Source organism: Narcine bancroftii, chromosome 2 (genome assembly GCF_036971445.1).
Source record: "Narcine bancroftii isolate sNarBan1 chromosome 2, sNarBan1.hap1, whole genome shotgun sequence".
NCBI lineage: Eukaryota > Metazoa > Chordata > Chondrichthyes > Torpediniformes > Narcinidae > Narcine > Narcine bancroftii.
This window is the reverse complement of record NC_091470.1, coordinates 229,462,426-229,485,733: the sequence shown is the minus strand read 5'-3', so window position 1 is coordinate 229,485,733 and position 23,308 is coordinate 229,462,426. Positions and strand designations below refer to the sequence as shown.

At 45.1% G+C, this 23,308-nt stretch overlaps 1 protein-coding gene and 1 long non-coding RNA gene across 21 annotated transcripts in view; one reads left to right on the top strand and one right to left on the bottom strand.

Moving 5' to 3' along the window:
- Positions 1-9,486, bottom strand: part of LOC138752622 (uncharacterized) — a 45,816-nt gene extending 36,330 nt beyond the window's left edge. For 2 of the 3 annotated variants that reach the window (XR_011350773.1, XR_011350774.1), the window contains exon 1: positions 9,407-9,486. This is a non-coding gene — a long non-coding RNA (uncharacterized lncRNA). The remainder of the gene's footprint in view (positions 1-9,406) is intronic. The other variant, XR_011350775.1, reaches the window with a different exon arrangement.
- Positions 9,487-9,584: 98 nt separating this feature from the next.
- The window catches only part of ubr5 (ubiquitin protein ligase E3 component n-recognin 5), a 165,403-nt gene continuing 151,679 nt past the window's right edge, over positions 9,585-23,308 (top strand). For all 18 annotated transcript variants that reach the window (XM_069920472.1, XM_069920480.1, XM_069920471.1 and 15 more), the window contains exon 1: positions 9,585-9,958. In XM_069920472.1, the coding sequence (XP_069776573.1) occupies positions 9,897-9,958 (62 nt within the window). In that variant the 5' untranslated portion in view covers positions 9,585-9,896. The remainder of the gene's footprint in view (positions 9,959-23,308) is intronic.

The window sequence follows — 23,308 nt, the reverse complement described above, 5'->3', positions numbered from 1 at the left end:
CTTTCTTTTGCACTGAGATTCTACTTCTCTTTGAATTAATTCTGCTTCACGCTGAACGGAGTGGCGTAATGCTGTGGCCAGCAACCAAAAACCATTCGTCAGCATTCCCTTTTTATCAGGAAATTTACTTTCTCGAAGGAGAGTGGCAACCCGCTCTCCCAGAGGTGCACTTGATGAGTCTAACTTCTCATCCCAACTAATGGGTGGTCCCAACAAAGACAGGGTATTGGCCAACATGCCAAACCCATCGTCTTTGGAAGTCCATCCAGGAATCAAGAACTGCTCAGGGCTCACCTCTTTCTTTCGGCGAAACATCTTGAGACCAATCCTGCTCGCAGCGCCAATTGTCTTGGGTAAACTTATACCTCTCATTTTGTTCATTTTAGATTGGTCACAGTGTTTTAGCTACCGAAAGAAAATAGACACACACACCGAGAGCAGTTCAGTTTATACAAATGTTTATTACTAATTCAAAAGCTGATTTCACACTACAATATGCAAGCCCTTCCCAACTATACTTATCAACGCTTGGACTGGTCCCAACTGCCGAAGCGAGGCAACAACTGCACACTTGTAGTAGGTTGTCAGGGCGCTGGTAGCAGCTTCTCCACCTCCCCCGACCGGGACGTTGCTCGGACTCTGGCTGTTCTTCCTTCTTGACAAGGGGTGTTCCCACCCCTCGGAGAGTCTAAACTTCAGCAGCAGGACCACAGACTTTTATACCCCAAAAACAATTAATCATGCACCCACTCCCTCTAACATTTGTCAGTCAAAATCAAAGCTGAGCATACTATTCTACAATTTAGAAGATTAATTATTATGGAGCAGGATGCTATGATATCCTGGTTTATCTCGTAGATACAAGGACTCATTAAAACTTCTTGAGCAAGACAGGTTGTGACCAATACGTCAATTTCAGAGTGTCGTATTTGACAACTGCTTTCCCTGGGCCTCACGGTGGAATTCCATTTCAAAGTGTATCTTCAGATAAGTCCCCATGGCTGAGTTTAATTACATCTGCTAGTTCTGAAAGTAAGGTGACCTGCGTGTGGACCCAGTGTCGTCAGTTCCACATAAGCAAAAAGCATCTGAGTACATGGTTTTAATCCTCCATTACAGCATCAAAAACAACTTTGAACACATTATACAGATGTACATTGCACTCTTATTTTCCTTTTTTAACAGAAAAACCAACGCACAATGTTCTCATACACCCTCAGAAATGCCTGGATCTCCCAGTCTCATCACCTTGGTACCTTTGCTGACAGTATCATGTGTATATTACTGAATATACTGGTAAAACCGTCTCACAGTTAGTATTTCACTCCATAAGAACTTGCAATTCAGAGAAATAACACATAAAGGGTTGCCATTTATGGACACATTTTCCAGTGGACCCTTTTAATGTGTACTTGATTTTCTTCAGCTTAATAAAGACACTGATATCCTTAATCCATTGTGTAATAGAAGGATCCCTATCAGACATGCAGTGTAACAAGATTAAATGCTTGGCTAATAGAGGTGTAAATGCTTTGCATCTTTCTGCAAGTAATTTAGTGAGTTGTTGGAGATTCAAAACATTGCAGTCAATGGGAAGGGTTGAAAATTGACTTAAATTTTTCAGATAGTGTGCTTAAAGACTCAGCTCCAGAACCTTTGTATTTTGGGGCACTAATGAAACATGTGTCTTAGATGACAAGGGGAGCCATTACACTGAATGCATTGGTCCTCTATTTTGAGATACTGTAGATGGATCCCCGTGCACCATTTCGAAACATTCTGAAGCATCATACAAACCACTCAGATTCTTTACCTCCTGAGCAGTAAAGGGAGTGCTTAAGACATGGCAACTCAGAAAAAGTCTGAAGAGGGCATGCAAAATCATTGTGGACCCCTTCCACCCTGCACACAGCATCTTTCAGCTCCTCCCATCGGGGAAGAGATACAGGAGGATCAGAGCCAGCCCCACCAGGCTGAGGAACAGCTTCTTCCCACAGACAATGAGATTGCTGAACAACCAAAGGAACTGATCACACTAACCAGCCGAGATGCTCATATTCACAAAATAATATTTATTTGTTTGTATATTTGAATACTTGTCCTGCATATGCATTGTTTGTCTGTATATATGCTATGACCACCAGCCCCCCCCCCCCCCCCCCACATCTCCATCGGGCACACAGAACTCAAAACGGTCAACCAGTTTACCTACCTCAGCTGCACCCTTTCATCTGATACAAGGATCGACAAAGAGATAGACAACAGACTCGCCGAGGCAAATAGCACCTTTGGAAGACTACACAAAAGAGTCTGGAAAAACAACCACCTGAAGAAACACACAAAGATCAGCGTGTACAGAACCATTGTCATACCCACGCTCCTGTCGGCTCCGAATCATGAGTCCTCTACCGGCATCACCTACGGCTCCTAGAACGCTTCCATCAGCGCTGTCTCCGCTCCATCCTCAACATTCATTGGAATGACTTCATCACCAACATCGAAGTACTCGAGCTGGCAGAGTCCGCAAGCATCGAATCCATGCTGCTGAAGACCCAACTGCGCTGGGTGGGTCACGTCTCCAGAATGGAGGACCATCGCCTTCCCGAGATCATGTTCTATGGCGAGCTCTCCACTGGCCACCGAGACAGAGGTGCACCAAAGAAGAGGTACAAGGACTGCTTAATGAAATCTCTTGGTGCCTGCCACATTGACCACCGCCAGTGGGCTGATATCGCCTCCAACCGTGCATCTTGGCGCCTCACAGTTCGGCGGGAAGCAACCTCCTTTGAAGAAGACCGCAGAGCCCACCTCACTGACAAAAGACAAAGGAGGAAAAACCCAACACCCAACCCCAACCAACCAATTTTCCCTTGCAACCGCTGCAACCATGCCTGTCTGTCCCGCATCGGACTTGTCAGTCACCAACGAGCCTGCAGCAGACGTGGACATACCCCCCATAAATCTTCGTCTGCGAAGCCAAGCCAAAGAATGTATGCCATGTCTGGTTGTACGTCTGCCTTTTTTTTTTGCACTGAGGATTAGAGAACACTGTTTCGTCCGGTTGTACTTGTACAATCAGATGACAATAAACTTGACTTAAAGTGATTGCATGATTGCAAAACTTAAAAAAGATAGCAGAGGAGGAGCAGAACTTAGAAGTGTTTGTGGCCATGAATATTGGTGAGGGAGGAGGTGTGAGTATGTGTAGCACTTTTTTGTCGAGACAGGGATAGGTACGGGGGTGGGAAATTGATGGGAAGGGATGAGTGGATGAGGGAATCGCTGAAAGAGCTATCACTATGGAAAATGGAGAAGGAAGGAGAGGTGAAGGTGCGTCTGGCAGTGAAATCCTGTTGTATATGACCGAAATTGTGGAGTGATTTGTTGGATGTGGAGGATGGTGGGGTGGGAGTTGAGGACGAGGGGAACCCTGTCCTTGTTGTTTCTATGGGGGGGGGGATGCAGCTAAGGCAGATGTGTGGGAAATAGAGGAGATGCAGATGAAGGTGTGTAAATGGAAATAGAGGGGAATCCATGTTTATTGAGGGAGAAAATCTCAGATGTCCTGGAATGTAAAGCCTCATCCTGGGAGCAGATGTGGTGGAGACAGAGAAAGGAATATAATCATTATAGGAGATAAAGTGGATACAGTTAAGTTGAGTGTGGAGTTAGTGGGTTTATAGAAGATGTCTGTAGATTGTTACAAGCCCAGAGGACCTCAAAACCCAGAATCAATAGGTATTCACTAAGACAAATGGTTATTTAAACAAAAGTTCCTTTTAATTATCTTTAAACATAAAAACAAAATCAAACTTTAACTTTGACTTAACTAACCTAACTTAATTCCCTTCTAATTCTAAGCGCACGTGTATGTAATATGTGTGTAAGTTCAGAAATGTTCTTTGGTTCATAGTCCAATCTCACTTCTCATTCATCCAAGTTTACTGGTTGCAGGCAATTCTTATACGGTGCACAGAATTTAACATTTATGAAATTCACCAGACTTTGGTGCTTGAAAGATAAATGGTTATCACTCAGGAAGGTTCTTGTTGGTTTTCAGAGAGAAATTTGTTGTTCCGGGACAACTGATGTACTTCCAACAGCCATTTCAGTGTTTTGCTGATGAAACTTGCCCCTTCAGGGTTCTCCAGGTGATAACCTCTTTCTTTCAGGTCACCACAGAGTTCCTTTTTGTTTCCCTTATTCCAAGTGAAACATTAGACAGCCAGTCCTCTCCTCTTGCATGAACCACAAGGGCTTTGACCAGGCCGTCTTCCAAAATGGGGCTTTGCACAAACTTGCCAGCTTGCTCTGTTCCAGTCCCAGCAGCTCTTGCTGGCTGAAGCCTGTTTGACTCTCTCTGCATGCAAAACCACATGACCCTCTTAGAACAAGAAGTTCTCTTCCAGCCAATCTGTGGCTCCAACAAGATCTTTCATCTGTTGCCTTTTGTAAACAATCCATTAGTGGATTCATTAAGCTCTTGCAAAAGCTTTGGACCCGATATGTCTAGCATGGGGCAGAGCTCCAGTATTTTAAATAAGATGTGTTTTAAAGTGTTTGTATGTGACCTATTCTAACAAACTTTTACCAATTTATTTCCCAAAAACTATTACTGTTACGATATATTAAATTACCATTTCGCTATGCTCTCTACTAATGATAAGAATTTTTGAGAAGAGGTGAACTATAAGCTGGTTGAGTGAGATAAATTATATTTTTAATGCTGAACAGAGAATATCATTTAATTACTGAAGCTATGGAAAGACATAATGCCTGGGCAATTTGGGATCTTTCTGATTATTCTTAAAAAGTTGGAAGAAAATTGAGGATAATATCATGTTTTTCAGCTCTGTTGAATCTGAATTTGTACCAAAAAGGATTCCCACTTTTGAGAGGAGGAACAGTGGTAGAGTGAAGAGTTATAAGCCTCATAATTACCATCATAAGTAGCAAACACTTTAGGGTCTTTATTTCAGGATTCACATGAGATGGAAAAGAAAATTGTTACATCGAGTTAACAAAGATTTCAAATATGAATCACTGCATGATACTTTGAGCAGGTTATTAAGTATTTGACTTAATGTACATTCATTTCAGAAAATCTTTAAAAATGTGAGACTACTACAGATTATGAAAGAGGATTACGAGAAGGATAACAAATTAGAATAAATAATGTGAACAGAAAAGACTGGAAGCATTCTTTGAATGAGGGAGCTCTTCAAAAGTGTTATGAGGTTCAAGTTTATTGTTATCTGATTGTACAAGTACAACCTGACAAATAGCTTTCTCCGGTCCTCAGTACACAAATGCAGACACACAACTAGACATAACACACATACAGACAAACAATACAATTGCAGGACAAGTTTTCATCTATACAAATAAATAAATATTGTTTCATGAATATGGGAGTCTCGAATGGTTAGTGTGAGCAGTTCCTTTGATCATTCACTATTCTCACTGCCTGTGGGAAAAAGCTGTTCCTTAGCCTGGTGCTGGCTCTGATTCTCCTGAACCTCTTGCCCGATGGGAGCAGCTGAAAGATGCTGTGTGCAGGTAGAAGAGGAGCTCAATGATTTTTTATGCCTTCTTCAGACAACGATCCAGGTAGATCATGACAGCGTGGTGGTCAGGAGACTGCAGTGATCCTGAATTGGTCTCTGGAAAACACTACGCTCACGGTTTGTAGAGGCAGAAACCCTTTCTATAGTCCTTTTTATAGCCGGCTCAAGTGAAAAAAAATATCTTAACTTTTAATGGTGACAATCTATAAGGCAGATCCTGTGGTCCTTTTTTTTTTCTTTTTTCTTTGGCTTGACTTCGCGGACGAAGATTTATGGGGGGGTATGTCCACGTCTGTTGCAGGCTCGTTGGTGACTGACAAGTCCGATGCGGGACAGGCAGGCATGGTTGCAGCGGTTGCAAGGAAAAATTGGTTGGTTGGGGTTGGGTGTTGGGTTTTTTCTCCTTTGTCTTTTGTCAGTGAGGTGGGCTCTGCGGTCTTCTTCAAAGGAGGTTGCTGCCCGCCGAACTGTTAGGCGCCAAGATGCACGTTTGGAGGCGATATCAGCCCACTGGCGGTGGTCAATGTGGCAGGCACCAAGAGATTTCTTTAAGCAGTCCTTGTACCTCTTCTTTGGTGCACCTCTGTCTCGGTGGCCAGTGGAGAGCTCGCCATAGAACATGATCTCGGGAAGGCGATGGTCCTCCATTCTGGAGACGTGACCCACCCAGCGCAGTTGGGTCTTCAGCAGCATTCTGCCAGCTCGAGTACTTCGATGTTGGTGATGAAGTCATTCCAATGAATGTTGAGGATGGAGCGGAGACAGCACTGATGGAAGCGTTCTAGGAGCCGTAGGTGATGCCGGTAGAGGACCCATGATTCAGAGCCGAACAGGAGCGTGGGTATGACAACGGTTCTGTACACGCTGACATTTGTGTGTTTCTTCAGGTGGTTGTTTTTCCAGACTCTTTTGTGTAGTCTTTCAAAGGTGCTATTTGCCTCGGCGAGTCTGTTGTCTATCTCTTTGTCGATCCTTGTATCAGATGAAATGGTGCAGCCGAGGTAGGTAAACTGGTTGACCGTTTTGAGTTCTGTGTGCCCGATGGAGATGTGGGGGGACTGGTGGTCATGGTGGGGAGCTGGCTGATGGAGGACCTCAGTTTTCTTCAGGCTGACTTCCAGGCCAAACATTTTGGCAATTTTCGCAAAACAGGAAATCATGCGCTGGAGAGCTGGCTGTGAATGGGCAACTAAAGCGGCATTGTCTGCAAAGAGTGGTTCACGGACAAGTTGCTCTTGTGTCTTGGTGTGAGCTTGCAGGCGCTTCAGATTGAAGAGATTGCCATCCGTGCGGTACCGGATGTAAACACCGTCTTCATTGTTGAGGTCTTTCATGGCTTGTTTCAGCATCATGCTGAAGAAGATTGAAAAGAGGGTTGGTGCGAGGACACAGCCTTGCTTCACGCCATTGTTAATGGAGAAGGGTTCAGAGAGCTCATTGCTGTATCTGACCCGACCTTGTTGGTTTTCGTGCAGTTGGATAACCATGTTGAGGAACTTGGGGGGGCATCCAAGGCGCTCTAGTATTTGCCAAAGCCCTTTCCTGCTCACGGTGTCAAAGGCTTTGGTGAGGTCAACAAAGGTGATGTAGAGCCTTTGTTTTGTTCTCTGCACTTTTCTTGGAGCTTCACCCTCTGGCCTTGGTGGTCCCTTTATGCGCAGTGGAGTCAGCAGCTGGCTTCCAGAGCTGAAGGAGGTGGGGCAAGTGGAGCAGAAGCACTGCTCACCACCATGACATCAAACACACAAGCCGAGAAGGGAAAGCGGCCTATGGCATGCATTGAAATTGCGTCCCCTCCACCCCTGTTAAAATTTACTAACTTTCAACGGTGCTGTGCTGCTGGAGCTCACCGGAGTGCCGCTCCGGCACCTCACCGAGCTGCTTCGGGGCTGCTCCGGCACTTTGCGGCAGCAGTGGCTCAACGCGGGAACACTGGCCGTCTTCGTTACCCATTAAACCCCCACCTCTGCAGCTGGAACCACTCTGCGTTTCCCTGGCACTGGTACTGAAAGAGCAGTTCCAGTTGCGTGGGGGATTATGGGTTACAAAGACAGCCAGTGATCCGCATTAAAAAAAGAGGTTCTCATTATTATACCTGAGGCACATTCTTCCACCTCTTCTACCTGACGCTGCCTTTCCGGCAAGCTGAACCTGGTTCTTCTCTCCCTTCTTTCATCCATTGGTCTCCCCGGCTCTGCTTCTTCGTGTCCACTCCTCAGCAGTCCAAGGCTCACCCTGCCGGGCTTTACCACGTTGTTTGCCTCCTTCTAGCCTGGCTCGGCTGCTGTTGGGCTGCTTCCAATCATCTACAACAGCTTGGCTGCTGGAGTGGGGGCTTCCTGTCATCTGGTCTCTCTGCACCAGCTTGGCTTCTGGCTGAGCCCAGTGGGCTTCCCATCACCTGCTCCTCCCTCGGGCCCAGCTCTTGCTGCTGTTTGGGATTGGCCTCTCCCGGGCGTCCCCTCGACTTCTCTCCCTCCAGCACCACCACCTCCTCAGCACTGGCTCAGTTCTCTACTTTTTTCTTCTGGACAGTGGAGCTCAGCAATCAGGTCCCTTCACCCTCTGGCCTTGGCGGCTCAGTGGGTTCCAAATCGCCTTGCCCCTGCTGGGCCTCCACGCTCTTTGGGCCTAACTCCCTCCACTCCCCCTCACCTTGCACATCCATTTCCGGCTCTTCGTTGCCCTCCTGCTCCTTGGTCTCAATGACCTTGGTGAAGGAGCGAGGGCAGAGGGGGAATGGGAAGAGGACATTTCTGGGTGGTAGGAGGGAGCTTGAGGCATACCCTTGGGGCAAGAACAACTGGAAACTCCTTAGGTCACAGAATTACACCAAAATGGTGCTGGAAGCTTCAATAACAACATCCTGTTAAATTAAGATTAACAAATTGTTCAGAAACAAGTGATATCAAATATGAGATCAACTCTCCAGTGTGCCATTTATTCTTGAATAACAGCATTTTATTATCACAATTACCATGATCTTTAAGTTTTTTACTTGAAATTGGTATTCATTTCACTTCTGTAATCGGTCTGATTTTCTGCTGTTTTTTAATGTTCTCTCAGGTATTTTATTAAAACGTGACCAACACTAGAACTAAGGCTGAGCTCGGTGCCCGGGAGCGGATGCACCACGAAGTGAATGGATATCCCTCTGCCCCTCCATAACCAGGAGCACGCTGGGCTGCGGCACCACGAGCCATCCCCAGCACCAATCACTACGGGAGCCCTGGGTGGTGGTTCCTGGGTCGCGGGCTGACTGTGTCATCGCGACATCCTCAGCTTTGTAGCCGCTTTCAGTGGCATTCCTTTTATGGAGGAGGTGGAGCGACTTCACACCACCTCCAAGCGTACCTCCCAAGGCGGATGGAAGCATATCTGAGCAGTCCATCTGCCTTTAGGTCTTTTATGGAGGCAAGTGCAATGATGTAAAGATGGAGAATCTCTGTATTTACATTCACCTTTTTTTCTCTATAAAAGGGCCTCGTCATCAAAGAAGTACCCCGATGAACATCAGCCATAAAATATAGGATGATGAATCAAAACCTGGAGGAGGGCTTCAAAAACATGGTGAATACTTGATAAAACTGTCAATTTATTGAATTTTTACATAAAGGGGGAGAAACTGCATAAATTGGGGTCAAGAGGAAAGAGAAAACTGAAGCATGGGCCATAATTCTGCAAAGGATATCAAAAACTTATTTTCTCATTTAAATAATTTAAAATCGTTCTTTTCAATAGCTCATTGGATGATCAGCGAGCATTTCAACACGTTAGAATTTGACAGAGTAAGTCAAATTTGGCAGAAGAAAGGGATTAAATGGCTATTTAAGGCTCACCTGTCACGTGCGCACTTCCTACAATGGCCCCCGGCTGACCTGAAATCACGTGGTCGGTCACGCGTCACCTGACTTGTACCCAATGCTTTTGTCCTACCCTCGCCTTCTGCGGTGACCAATGGTACAGCTCGTTATATCCGCCAGCCGGCTGAGCGAGCGCAGCCAATAGCAAAACGGATTTTATTGTAAGAGCTCATCTCCAGTAAGATGGCGGTGGCTGCTGGTTGAAGCGGCGGGTGTCCAAGAAAAAAAATAAGCTGTCTAATTATAAACGTTTGGGGTTCAAAAATAATCGAAGGAATTAACTTCTTAAAAATTCTTGGTTTATTTATTTGGTTTCCCTCCCCTCACTCCCCAGACACCTCCTCCTGCCTCTCTCTTCCCCCCCCCCCACCCCCCCCATCCCCCCCATCCCCCTCTCCTCCTCTCCTCCTCCAACCTCGGCTAGTGGTGCGCGAGTCGGCTGGAGACTCTCCCCTTCCAGCCGACGATGACATCCATTCACTTCGTGGTGCATCCGCTCCCGGGCACCGAGGATCAGCTCAACGACAGGTGAGCATTGCAGGGCCTAGGGCCTGTTCGGGGGCAAAGGAAAGAAAGGCGGTGGTTTAATCCGAGTCCATCTCCGCCGGGCCTGGTGTGGCTGAGCCGAAAAGTTATCGAGACAAAGCGGCCTCGAAGGTGGGAGGTTTTTATTGGGGGGGGGGCGTGGGGGGGGGGGGAGAAAGAGTAGCTCTGGCCTCTTTGCAGTGAGGAACTGGAACACAATGGCTTGATGTCTGCCTCTTGTTCTCAGCGCAGAGGCCCGGGATTGGGTCGGGGTTGGTGCGGGGAAGAGCTCAAATTAGCTCTTTTTATTGGGGCATGACGCACGAAGCACATGTCTGTGCAATATTTGAGTGATGGTGAAGTCGAGAGTGTTGGGCCCATCCCGCGGTGATTGAGGAGCGAATTTGTGCAAGTCGATGCGTCATTTGCAGAATGATTGTTTCTGACCCCCCCCCCCCCCCCCGACTCGGGATGTGAATGTTCTGTTCCTCATAATGACGACCAGTCTCTTTAGATGTTGATTCTGATGGACATGAAGGAATTCCATTTTCTTTAAATCATAATGTTGCTAAAACTTTTCCATCCGAGTTATTTTATGGTTGCTCATCTTTGCCATTTATTTCATTCACATAATTGTAAAATAATTGATTATATTTGCAATAAATAAACTTGAAATGCATGCTTCGATCACCAAGGTGTGAAGCGTTATATTAATGTCCAAAATTATGGGGCTCTGAGACCGTTAACAATGGATTTCAATAAGTCCATGTTTGAAGTATAATTTGGATTGAAAATCACGATTAATGACCTGAGCATAATTTAATAAAATCCAGCATTGTATTTTTACTTCAATCACTGCGAGTGCAGACTTTTGGTATATATTAAAAAAACTTTTAAAAAAATCTGTCATTCAGCATTGTTTGGAATCTAAAATAAGGGCCATTAAAGATGCAACCTTGTGATTTTTAAAAAATTATGGATTATTTTGTAGCTTGTTTTTGCCATGCATGCTGTGCGTCCTTGGGGAAAAAATTAGACCCGAGTTGCCCTTGGTGTTCATAGTTGTGGAGAGGGAAGAAAGAGGGCATTAACACATTGATAGTACATAATTAACTGATTCTTGCTGCCACATTAATAAGGCAATTAATGGAGGGCTGCTACCTTCTGAAAAGATTGTATCAAGGATAAAAATAGGGATGAAATAAATATGCTGTGTTGCATTACTTAGTACAAATATGGTTTAGTTACAGTGATCCCAAAAGAATTGCATATAGAATTCATTGGATTGAGTTTTTTTAATGATTACACAGGTCAATAAAGGATATGCAACATAGAACAGTATTAGAAACCATTGATGCATTGCATACTTTACTGCACTTGAGGAAAAATGACAACATTACTTTAATCAAATCAGATTTTAAATTGATCTAATGCAGCAGTGAAATAGCCAGAAAATCAAAGAAAAAAAGTAAATTACATCTATTCAGTTGAATGTGTAATTTAAAACATCTGCAGTAGTGGTGTGTCAGATATGGTTATTTTCTGGTGTGATGCATACAGAACTTGCCAAAAAACATGGGTAGAATCCTGATTTTTAAAACTAGTATATTCAAATCCTTTTGCATTACTGGTGCTAAATTGTTCAGTTCATGTCCCAGTCCTGCTCTAATGGATGTTTTTCCTCTGATTAAACTTGATACACAATTTTGATGCCTTGGCTAAGCCTTTGACTCCATATGCGGTTCACTATCAGGATTTCTCGCATTTGAAACAGCTTTTTCTGCTTATCCAAAAAAAAATTATTGCATTTTGTCAAATTATGGTTTGTCCCCTTTAAAATGTGGGGTTTTGCAATTCTAATGCATCTTTTAGATTATAAAACTTGCCCTATGTCCCATGAAATTTGCTAAATCAAATGTCAATCATTATGAGTCATTCATATTTGGTTGCATGTTTATTTGCTGATCATAGCTACTAATCTCTTATCAACCTCCAATCTGTATTTTATAATTCATCATGGACTTTTGCTCATATTAAAAAAAATCACAAAGTTTGAATTAGTGAATTTTGGCCCAGTTGCTTCAGTGTAAGTTATCTATATTTTAATTTACCCTTTTGCAATGTTTAGTAAAGTCTTCTGAAAAATGGTTAGAAACACCATTGGTCTTTTGCAAATTCTTTGGAATTGTTTTCCATTAAAGAATGTTAGAACTTTTTTTAAATAAGAGCAAATTGTAGCAGTCAAAAATATGAACATGCAGCTGTGATTTCTTTTAGTTTTATTTGCTTTTCCATTGCCTGAAAGTAGATTATCAAGTATCATCTGGTCATTTGGTTTCAAAAATAGAATTTGTACCCAGTTCAACTGGGTATGTTTGTATTAGGTAGTTTTACAGGCAGAGAAATAAATTTGGTTGCAGGTATATCATCCATAATTCCTAACAAAGCTAATGCTATTACTGAGCAATTGTGTTTGCAACAAAATAATGTGAAAGAAAAAATTATTTATCAGGCATTTTTAAGTTTAAATGTTTGGGGAAAACTTGAATTTCTAATGTTTTAATCTGTGTACTTTAAAATAGACAAATCTATGCCTTTTGATTCCTCTGATCCAGTATGATGGACATTTTTACCAAATTGCTACTTCTGATATTTTTTGGTTTTGAAATTGACACATGTTTAAAAGAATGTTCTCAAGTGTTGGTTTGAATAAAATGGAACACTGATCACTTGATAATAGGTTAATTTTATAATTAAACCTATTTTAAACGGAGTGCTCTCTGAATAACCAAGTTGATATTTTGAAAAAATTAAGATTATTGCTGTGGCAAAATAATGAGATTTTTATTGGCGGATTTGATTACTTGCTATATTTGATAGTTGTGAAATGTGTCGTAATACATTTGAATTCAAGCGCCATCAAATTCATATTAAAGATTTGCACTTGTAAAGTCACTGTATATGTGTGAAAAAGAAATAGTGTATATCATGGCTAATGTGATTTATGGTGTGAAAAATAAAAAATTTAAAAAAAAAGATTTGCACTTGTAATCTTGATATACATCGCTGTTATGTCAGTGAATTACTGCAGAACATTGATAGACTTCTTCATACTTCACTGCAATATTTAAAATGGTAAATGAGACAGTTTACCATGAGCTGAGATGTACATTCATCTTTAACAAAGTAAAGTTGATATTTTATAAATCATATTTCATTGTTTCTGCTATATCTTGCAAACTGATTTCTCTCCACATTGCACTGCTGGTAAAGCTATTTTCTATCTCATCTTGCTCCAAACCTGTCTGAGACCCATGGGTTACATTATGCTCTCCCTTCTTTTCAGTGCATCTATTTTTATGTTGGCAGTTCTATCCCAAAGAAGCATATTTGAGATGAAGTCAATTGAATAGTAGAACTGAGTTTGTATGGCCATTAAAATTGGAAAATTAATCATGTTCAATCCATGGTGAAAATTTCAGTTCAAATATTCCATTGTAAGATAGTTGAACATATGAACTTTGATTTAATGCAAGTGCATGAATTTTTATATTTAAAATTAATCCTGTAATGCATGCTTCATTGGATTTGTCCTCCATAAATACCTGAATGCATATCCTGCAGCACATTTGAGCAAAAATTAAACTGCTGCAGAAAATAGGTACTTGGGACAACTTGGAAGATTTTGGATACAAATAGTAGGGAGTTTGTAGCTTCTGTTGAGAAATAAGATGTCAAAAATATGTTGGTTATATAATTTGGGTGAGAATTAATTATCAGAATAGTTGTGTAGACTTCATAGTTGCTCAGTAACTGTGTTGTGTTAGCCCTGAACCCTGTTCTCAGGTAAAGGCTTTGGTATCTGTTTACAGCTAGTATTTTATGATGGATTGGGGCTTCACAACTATGATTAGCAGAGTTTGAGGCAGAAAAACTTCAGCTAATAGAATGGTGTCATTTTACAGCTTTCATACTGTGTGCAGTTATATCCCAAGGAATTCATTTTGAGTGCCTATTTTGCAGATTGAGGTTTCCTTTTTCTGAAGTTGTCATTACAAAACTGGTTTAATCAGAATGGTCACAAATTTAATCTGTTACTTTTGAGGAAATGTGTTAAAGAAAGAAAAGCATATCATGAAACAATCATGCATTTGAGATGTCAGTTGACTTGCAGTTAAATGCACAACTTTTACATATTGAGATGTCATTGACCTTGAAATTTGCCTGCAAAGTATGGACATTTAGTTGTTTTCTGATATTAGTTACCTTAGATGTCAATTCAAGGAAGTTTTAACAAGAAGCAACAGTGATGTTGAGTACTAATTCTCAGAAAAATGTCTCAAGACATTAAAATGATAAGATGTATTTTAGTTAAACAATAAAGTCGGTATCCATGGGAGTGCAGAATATAAAACAGATGAGAATTGATGGAGAGGGAACAGGGTTGAGAGGAAAGGAGACAGAGGGAATCATGAGAGATAGGGAAGAGTTCTAATGGAAACAGAAGTTGATAAATGCCATCTGGTTGGAGAGTGCTTAGATGAAATATAAGATTGTTCCTCCAATTTGCAGGTGGTGTTAGTGTGGTAGTGCCTGAGACCAGATATGTTGGTATGGGAATGGGTTGTAGAATTGAAATGCTTGGCTGCTGAGTAGTTTTACCCCCCCTTTGCAGCAGATGGTACAAAGGTACACAATGATTTCCCAGAGTGCGCCAATTCTTTCCTCTGTAGAGTAGGTTGCAACAGGTGCACTGGATGCAGTAGGTGACCTCTGCAGATTCACGTGAAGTGTTGCTTGGAAGGACTGTTTTGACCCTGAATGGTGGTGAGGGAAGAGGTATGGCTGCAACTGTAGCATTTCCTGCAGTCACAGGGTGATTAGTGGGAAGGGATGAACAGAGGGAGCAGTACCTGCGGAAAACGGGGAGTGGAAGGTGTGTCTGGAGGTGGAAATTGCGGAGGATATGTTGGATGTTGAGGATTGTAGGCAAGGACAAGGGGAATCTTGTCCTTGTCGGGGCAGGACAGATGTGAAGTTGCAGGGTTGGATGGGAGTCAGAGTTGGGGGAGGAAGTTGGGGGTGGAGTCAGAGAGGGGCGGAGGAGGAGCGGAGATGAGAGGGTCAGAGAGCTGGGGAGTGGGAAGAAAGGGAAGCTCAAGGGAGAGGTGTGAAGGGATAGAATGGAGTATGGAGTTGTGGTGAGGGTGAAAAGGCAGTGGGATCTTGGAGCAGAGGTTACATCTTTGTGGTGGTTGAGGTTGGTGTGGGGACTGGCGAAAGAGTCAGTGAGGATGCCCGAATGGAGGTTGTCAAGACCTGCATTGTCTGGACAGCTGGGGTTAATGGAACGGAATATAAAAATTGGCAAATATTGGACTGTTACGACTTTTATATAAATATATCTTTAAAAGAGATAGATTGTGGGGGCTTAGTGTAGGTCACTTCTCAAAGATACACTTCACATCTCATTTAAAATGCAAGAGCTTTGCTGAAGCTGGACATTCAGGCCCTGTAATTTTGCAGACACAATGGAACAGCTTTGGAAAGTGTTTCAAATGCAGGTGCAAATGGAAAAGTCTGGGCTCAAGTGCTGATAAAGATCTTTCAAGGATTGGGTTTGGAGCCTTGGGATGGGTTCTAGATTTTACAAGCAGAGAGAATAGAGAAGAAGCTTTTGAGGCTGGAACATGTTGAAAACCCCATTTTGAAGACTGTTGAGTTCTGAGTTCAGCCTGTTGAAAACCCTTGTAGTTCTTACAAGAGGAAATGGCTGGCTAAAGTGTTTCTCCTGAAATAAGGGAACAGAGGAATTCTGGTGACCTGGAAGAAGAGATTATTATTTGGTAAATCCATGTTGGGGCAAGTTTCTTCAGCAAGACACTGATGTAACTGTTTGGAGGAAATCAGTTTGTGTGTGTCCAGTGAGCAACAAATATCTCTCTGAAATCAACAAGAGCCTTCCTGAGTGGTAATTATTTACCTTTAAGCACCAGAGCCTGGTAAAAATTCATAAATGTTAAATTTTGTGCACAGTATAAGAATTGCCTGATACTGGTGAACTTGGAGAAATGAATGATTGGACTATTAAAGCAAATAACATCTTGAACATGTACACATTACATACACGTGTGCTTAGAATTAGAAGGGGGTTAAGTTAGGTTAATAGTAATAAGTTAAAGTTTGATCCTATTTTTATGTTTAAAGAAAATTAAAAGCAACTTTTGTGTAAGTAACCATTTGTCTTGGTGAATTTCTATTGCTGCTGGGTTTTGGGGTTCTCTGGGCTTGTAACAGGACATTTTAAGTAAAATCTGAAAATTGGTCAAAACTAATTGGATTTTAAAATTAATGACTTGGAATGTTCTATATTAAGTTTTTATAAAGCCAGAGAAATGATGAAGCACTAATCATTGTTTAGTCTGCCATTAAAGTTGTTCACACTTCATGTAACACAGTAGAACTGTTTCAGGATTTTTACTTGTGAGAATAGAAAATTGTTCTTGATCTCTGAAGATTATGTTCAAGATGGATAATATTTTGGACTGAAAGTCTTCAGAATTTTTTCTCCCACTTGTGCTGCTCAACCTGCATATTGTTTAGCTGCAGATTCCAGCCTCTCCAGTCTCCTTGTGCTTCCAGAATTTCAAGTTTGACATTTCAAACAGATGCTGGGGTCAAGTGTAGTGCACAAATGTCCTGGAGAAACTCAGCAGGTCATGCAGCATCCATAGGAAGTAAAGAGGAACCAACTTTTTGGGCCTGATGAAACATTCCCACATTTCTGGCAAAGGGCTTGGGACTGAAACTTCATTTGAGTATTGCCTTTGCATGTTTGTTATTTGCTGTCTCTGGCCACTGATGTCTAATGAACGCTTTATTGAAGCAATAAGAACATCATGTAGAGTTTCTATTGGTTACTAGTTTTTACTCGTAACTCCTTTTCTTAAATTTTTTTTTATTTTTCACACTATGAACCATACTGACCAAAATACACACAAACATTTCCCTCTTGAATATACACAGTGTCATTTTCTCCCCTTTCTCCCCCACCTTCCCTCCCTCCTTCACCCCCTCTCCCCACTCACTCAACATTCAACATACATGATACATTAAACCCATTAAACAATATCGTCACACAATGAAAATAAACAAGAAATTTGTGTTTTCTACTTTTACATACTGGGTCAGTTCATTTCGTTGTCTTCTCCTTCTGTCATTTTAGGCGGTGGAGGTCCGCGGTAGGACTTCTATTGTGTTCCATGTATGGTTCCCAAATTTGTTTGAATACTGTGATCTTATTTCTTAAATTATGTTATTTTTTCCAATGGAATACATTTATTCATTTCCATGTACCATTGTTGTTTTCTCAGGCTATCTTCTAATTTCCAGGTTGACATAATACATTTTTTTGCAACAGCTAAGGCTATCATAATAAATATGATACTCGTAACTCCTTGATGTACACTGGGTTTGATTCCTTTAATCATGGAGACTTGCAACACATATTCAGGTTCTTTGGCCCACTAAGTCCATAGCAGCCAACAATTGCCCATTTACACTAATCCTACATTAATTCTTTATTCTCTCAGCAACCCCCATTCTCTTTTTTTGAATATTTTATTTAAATTTTCTATACATGATTTCACAACCCATTCTCAAGCCCTCTTCCACATTCTACCACTCATTGCACCATCCACATTTTCCCATGATTCAGCAAAGAAAATGCTTAACAAAGATTGATTACCAGCATATTCATTTTCTTTGTTGTGAATTATACAAGTGTTTTCCTGGTTTTAAGTAGATGTACGTATTAATTAATTAATTGCATTATCAAAAGATCTATTAGTTCCATAATCAGGAGAGAAAGGTGACCTTTGTGCCCATTGGAATGTTCCAGCCTACTTCATAAGCAGTGAAGAAAGCAATTGCATATAATTTAATTGGGTGAAATTAAGACTGTGCATTAATTGACCATTAGATGCAAATAATGCCATAAAATTTTGAACCCATGGAATTTGGAACAAATTGAGTACCTGCATTATTCCTTGGAAAATTGTTTAGGGCTTCTTAAATTTAGTGTAAAAATAATAAAATATTGACAGCACAGCATATTTGAAAATGATTGACCAGCTAAAAGGCCTGAAATGTCTTTTCACATGAGCATCTGACTTGCTAAGAATTTTTTAGTTGGGTTGAATTTGAAATGGAGATTGCAGTTATTCTATGAAGTTCTTGTGATGAAAAGTATGGTTTCATTCTTGCATTTTTGCATTTTATTTGCAATCCACCTGGGGAACTCGCCAGATTTAATGAATTGCCATATCAAAATGATGAGGGCATGAAAACATGCTGGAAACTTGATCACAAAAAATTTCAAAAAGCCTTTGTTCATTTAATCTTCATGAATATAACTTTACCTACATGGTTCCAGTAATTTTATACTTTGGTACACTCAGATTAATGAGTAATGTTAGTTTGTCATTTATACAAGTACAATGTTTTGTACAGGTTCCTGCTGAAGCCAAACAGATACACAAAATAAGCTGACTACAAAATTATACAATAAATTACCATAATTTGCCAAGACATGAAAAGAGGTCATATAAAAGAACAAATATTCACAGGAGTGAAAATAAATCTTTTGGTGGTCCTGGGCTAGTTTAGGGTTTGGATAGTATGGGGAGTTTCAAGAAAATGATAACTGTTGGTTGCAAGAAAGAATCCAAGAATCTAACTATTGGGGGCCAGGGGTAGTACCTTGTATTGATCTTCCATTTCGAAGTGATAAGGTGTACCTTGAAGATTCTCTGTGATTTGTGCAAAATGTTATCTTTGTCTTGTTTGTCCTTGGCTGAATAATTGAAGAGAATTGGAGTTGGAATGTGGAGGTTGGATACCTACTGGCAAATTATGTTTTTGTTGCGGCTCACCACAAGGCAGGCGAACCGGCGCTTGTAAGCCACGCAGTGGGGCAGCTAGCAAAAATGGCACCGTCGGGGGTTTCCCTTCCTTCCAGCTCGGGGCTCAGAAACCCACGCTTGGGGACCACGTGATGCCCGGGTGATGTCAGTGCCCTCCAGTACGGTTCTCAGCCAGGTCCGGGCTGGGAGTATAAGTGCAGCCCAGCAGCCTGCAATAAACCAGTCTGCTCACTGAGATCAGCCCTTCTGGTTGCGTGTGTTATTGCAGGAGCAGTTTAGCCGCCGCTACATTTTCATCTTTGTGAGAATTGCTGGCCCTGATACTAAGCGGAAGGAACACTTGAAATTGTGCAAAAGTTAACTTTTCAATCCCATACTTATCATATGCTATGTTACCTGTACCTGTTCAGTGCATTAATGCATTTCTTGTTGAAGATTATTTAAAATATAATTGATTTTTAATTAACTTTTTGTTGGGAACAGTTTTAACAATTTATGTAGAGTTAAGTAACTTGAATTTGTATGGGTTTTTTAATGTACCATAATTTTCCAAGACTGTTTATAGGTGTATAAGTAGCCTACAATTGACAGTGGCTAGGTTCAAATAATATCTTGAGGAAAAGAAGAATTTTAGGGACAGATTCTTGAGTTTAAGGCTAAAAGAGTTGTATACCTATGATGCCAGAGCTGGAGGACCTTTGAGATGACAAGTGAAGCCGCTATTGTGACTGGGATTTAATATAAATGGTGCAAAAATGGAGTACTCCAGCACTTTTGTGTATTGCACAATTCCTGTTTAACTCCTGCTTTAGTGACCCAGCCTATTTCAATAAATTCTAGTTTAGCCAGAATGTTGTTGCCCATTTTTCACCATTAATATTAAATCCCAGTCACATTAGCTACTCACATTTATGGCTTCACTTGTCATCTCAAAAAGCATACTACTTCATAATTTAAACAATTTTGTTTCAAATCTTTAATGTATTTTTATAAAGCAATATTACACTAAAGCAGGCCCCTCCAGCCCGGGTAAGAAACTTGCATAGGAGAAGGCCACTCCGATATAAAACCTACGACCCAAGGACCTCGCTGCCACGTCCCAGCTTGCTTGGCCACGGCACACGAACCATGGGTGTAAAGGGTGGGGCCAGTACTGCGCGCACTGCACTCCACCTAAAAGCTCCTTTGCGCAGGCCCGAGGACAGGTCCACGTCCTCCCCCTCCACGTCCTCCCCCTCCACGTCCTCCCCCTCCACGTCCTCCCCCTCCACGTCCTCCCCCTCCACGTCCTCCCCCTCCACGTCCTCCCCCTCCACGTCCTCCCCCTCCACGTCCTCCCCCTCCACGTCCTCCCCCTCCACGTCCTCCCCCTCCACGTCCTCCCCCTCCACGTCCTCCCCCTCCACGTCCTCCCCCTCCACGTCCTCCCCCTCCACGTCCTCCCCCTCCACGTCCTCCCCCTCCACGTCCTCCCCCTCCACGTCCTCCCCCTCCACGTCCTCCCCCTCCACGTCCTCCCCCTCCACGTCCTCCCCCTCCACGTCCTCCCCCTCCACGTCCTCCCCCTCCACGTCCTCCCCCTCCACGTCCTCCCCCTCCACGTCCTCCCCCTCCACGTCCTCCCCCTCCACGTCCTCCCCCTCCACGTCCTCCCCCTCCACGTCCTCCCCCTCCACGTCCTCCCCCTCCACGTCCTCCCCCTCCACGTCCTCCCCCTCCACGTCCTCCCCCTCCACGTCCTCCCCCTCCACGTCCTCCCCCTCCACGTCCTCCCCCTCCACGTCCTCCCCCTCCACGTCCTCCCCCTCCACGTCCTCCCCCTCCACGTCCTCCCCCTCCACGTCCTCCCCCTCCACGTCCTCCCCCTCCACGTCCTCCCCCTCCACGTCCTCCCCCTCCACGTCCTCCCCCTCCACGTCCTCCCCCTCCACGTCCTCCCCCTCCACGTCCTCCCCCTCCACGTCCTCCCCCTCCACGTCCTCCCCCTCCACGTCCTCCCCCTCCACGTCCTCCCCCTCCACGTCCTCCCCCTCCACGTCCTCCCCCTCCACGTCCTCCCCCTCCACGTCCTCCCCCTCCACGTCCTCCCCCTCCACGTCCTCCCCCTCCACGTCCTCCCCCTCCACGTCCTCCCCCTCCACGTCCTCCCCCTCCACGTCCTCCCCCTCCACGTCCTCCCCCTCCACGTCCTCCCCCTCCACGTCCTCCCCCTCCACGTCCTCCCCCTCCACGTCCTCCCCCTCCACGTCCTCCCCCTCCACGTCCTCCCCCTCCACGTCCTCCCCCTCCACGTCCTCCCCCTCCACGTCCTCCCCCTCCACGTCCTCCCCCTCCACGTCCTCCCCCTCCACGTCCTCCCCCTCCACGTCCTCCCCCTCCACGTCCTCCCCCTCCACGTCCTCCCCCTCCACGTCCTCCCCCTCCACGTCCTCCCCCTCCACGTCCTCCCCCTCCACGTCCTCCCCCTCCACGTCCTCCCCCTCCACGTCCTCCCCCTCCACGTCCTCCCCCTCCACGTCCTCCCCCTCCACGTCCTCCCCCTCCACGTCCTCCCCCTCCACGTCCTCCCCCTCCACGTCCTCCCCCTCCACGTCCTCCCCCTCCACGTCCTCCCCCTCCACGTCCTCCCCCTCCACGTCCTCCCCCTCCACGTCCTCCCCCTCCACGTCCTCCCCCTCCACGTCCTCCCCCTCCACGTCCTCCCCCTCCACGTCCTCCCCCTCCACGTCCTCCCCCTCCACGTCCTCCCCCTCCACGTCCTCCCCCTCCACGTCCTCCCCCTCCACGTCCTCCCCCTCCACGTCCTCCCCCTCCACGTCCTCCCCCTCCACGTCCTCCCCCTCCACGTCCTCCCCCTCCACGTCCTCCCCCTCCACGTCCTCCCCCTCCACGTCCTCCCCCTCCACGTCCTCCCCCTCCACGTCCTCCCCCTCCACGTCCTCCCCCTCCACGTCCTCCCCCTCCACGTCCTCCCCCTCCACGTCCTCCCCCTCCACGTCCTCCCCCTCCACGTCCTCCCCCTCCACGTCCTCCCCCTCCACGTCCTCCCCCTCCACGTCCTCCCCCTCCACGTCCTCCCCCTCCACGTCCTCCCCCTCCACGTCCTCCCCCTCCACGTCCTCCCCCTCCACGTCCTCCCCCTCCACGTCCTCCCCCTCCACGTCCTCCCCCTCCACGTCCTCCCCCTCCACGTCCTCCCCCTCCACGTCCTCCCCCTCCACGTCCTCCCCCTCCACGTCCTCCCCCTCCACGTCCTCCCCCTCCACGTCCTCCCCCTCCACGTCCTCCCCCTCCACGTCCTCCCCCTCCACGTCCTCCCCCTCCACGTCCTCCCCCTCCACGTCCTCCCCCTCCACGTCCTCCCCCTCCACGTCCTCCCCCTCAAAAGATGCTCACAAACTCAAGCTAGCATGCTGGAACATCAGAACCATGCTAGACAAGGCTGACAGCCACCGACCTGAACGTCGGTCTGCCCTCATTGCACATGAACTCCTCAGACTTGACATCGACATAGCCGCTCTCAGTGAAGTCCGCCTGGCAGATGTAGGCAGCCTTCAAGAACGCGGCGCGGGCTACACACTCTACTGGTCTGGCAAGCCTTCGGATGAACGACGCCTATCTGGTGTAGGCTTCATGGTCAAGAGCTTCATTGCCTCCAAACTCGAAAACCTTCCGACAGGCCTCTCGGACCGAATCATGTCCATGCGACTCCCCCTTCAAAACAAGCGTCACATTACCCTCATCAGTGTCTATGCTCCAACCCTCCAGGCGGAACCAGCAGAAAAGGACAAGTTCTACACCGACCTGCGCAACCTCATCCAACGCACCCCTACAGCCGACAAGGTTGTCATCCTGGGCGACTTCAACGCTCGTGTCGGCAAAGACTCAGAAACCTGGCAGGAATCCTGGGCAAGCATGGCGTCGGCAAGTGCAACGACAATGGGCGCCTCCTGTTGGAGCTCTGCGCAGAACAGCGGCTTGTCATTACAAACACCCTTTTTCAGCAGAGGGACAGCCTTAAGACCACCTGGATGCATCCCCGATCCAAACACTGGCACCTCCTGGACTACATCCTGGTGCGAGAAAGTGACAAACGAGATGTGCTCCACACCAGGGTCATGCCTAGCGCGGAATACCACACTGACCACCGGCTGGTTCGCTGCAAGCTCAACCTTCACTTCAAGCCAAAGCCCAGGAACAATAAAGCCCCCAGAAAGAGGTTCAATGTTGGAAACCTGCAGTCAGACGAAGCGAGAGGAAACTTCCAGGCAAACCTCAAAGCAAAGCTCGACGATGCAACCCGCCTCACGGACCCGTCCCCTGAAACCCTCTGGGATCAGTTGAAGACTACCATACTGCAATCCACTGAAGAGGTACTGGGTTTCTCCTCCAGGAAAAACAAGGACTGGTTTGACAAAAACAGCCAGGA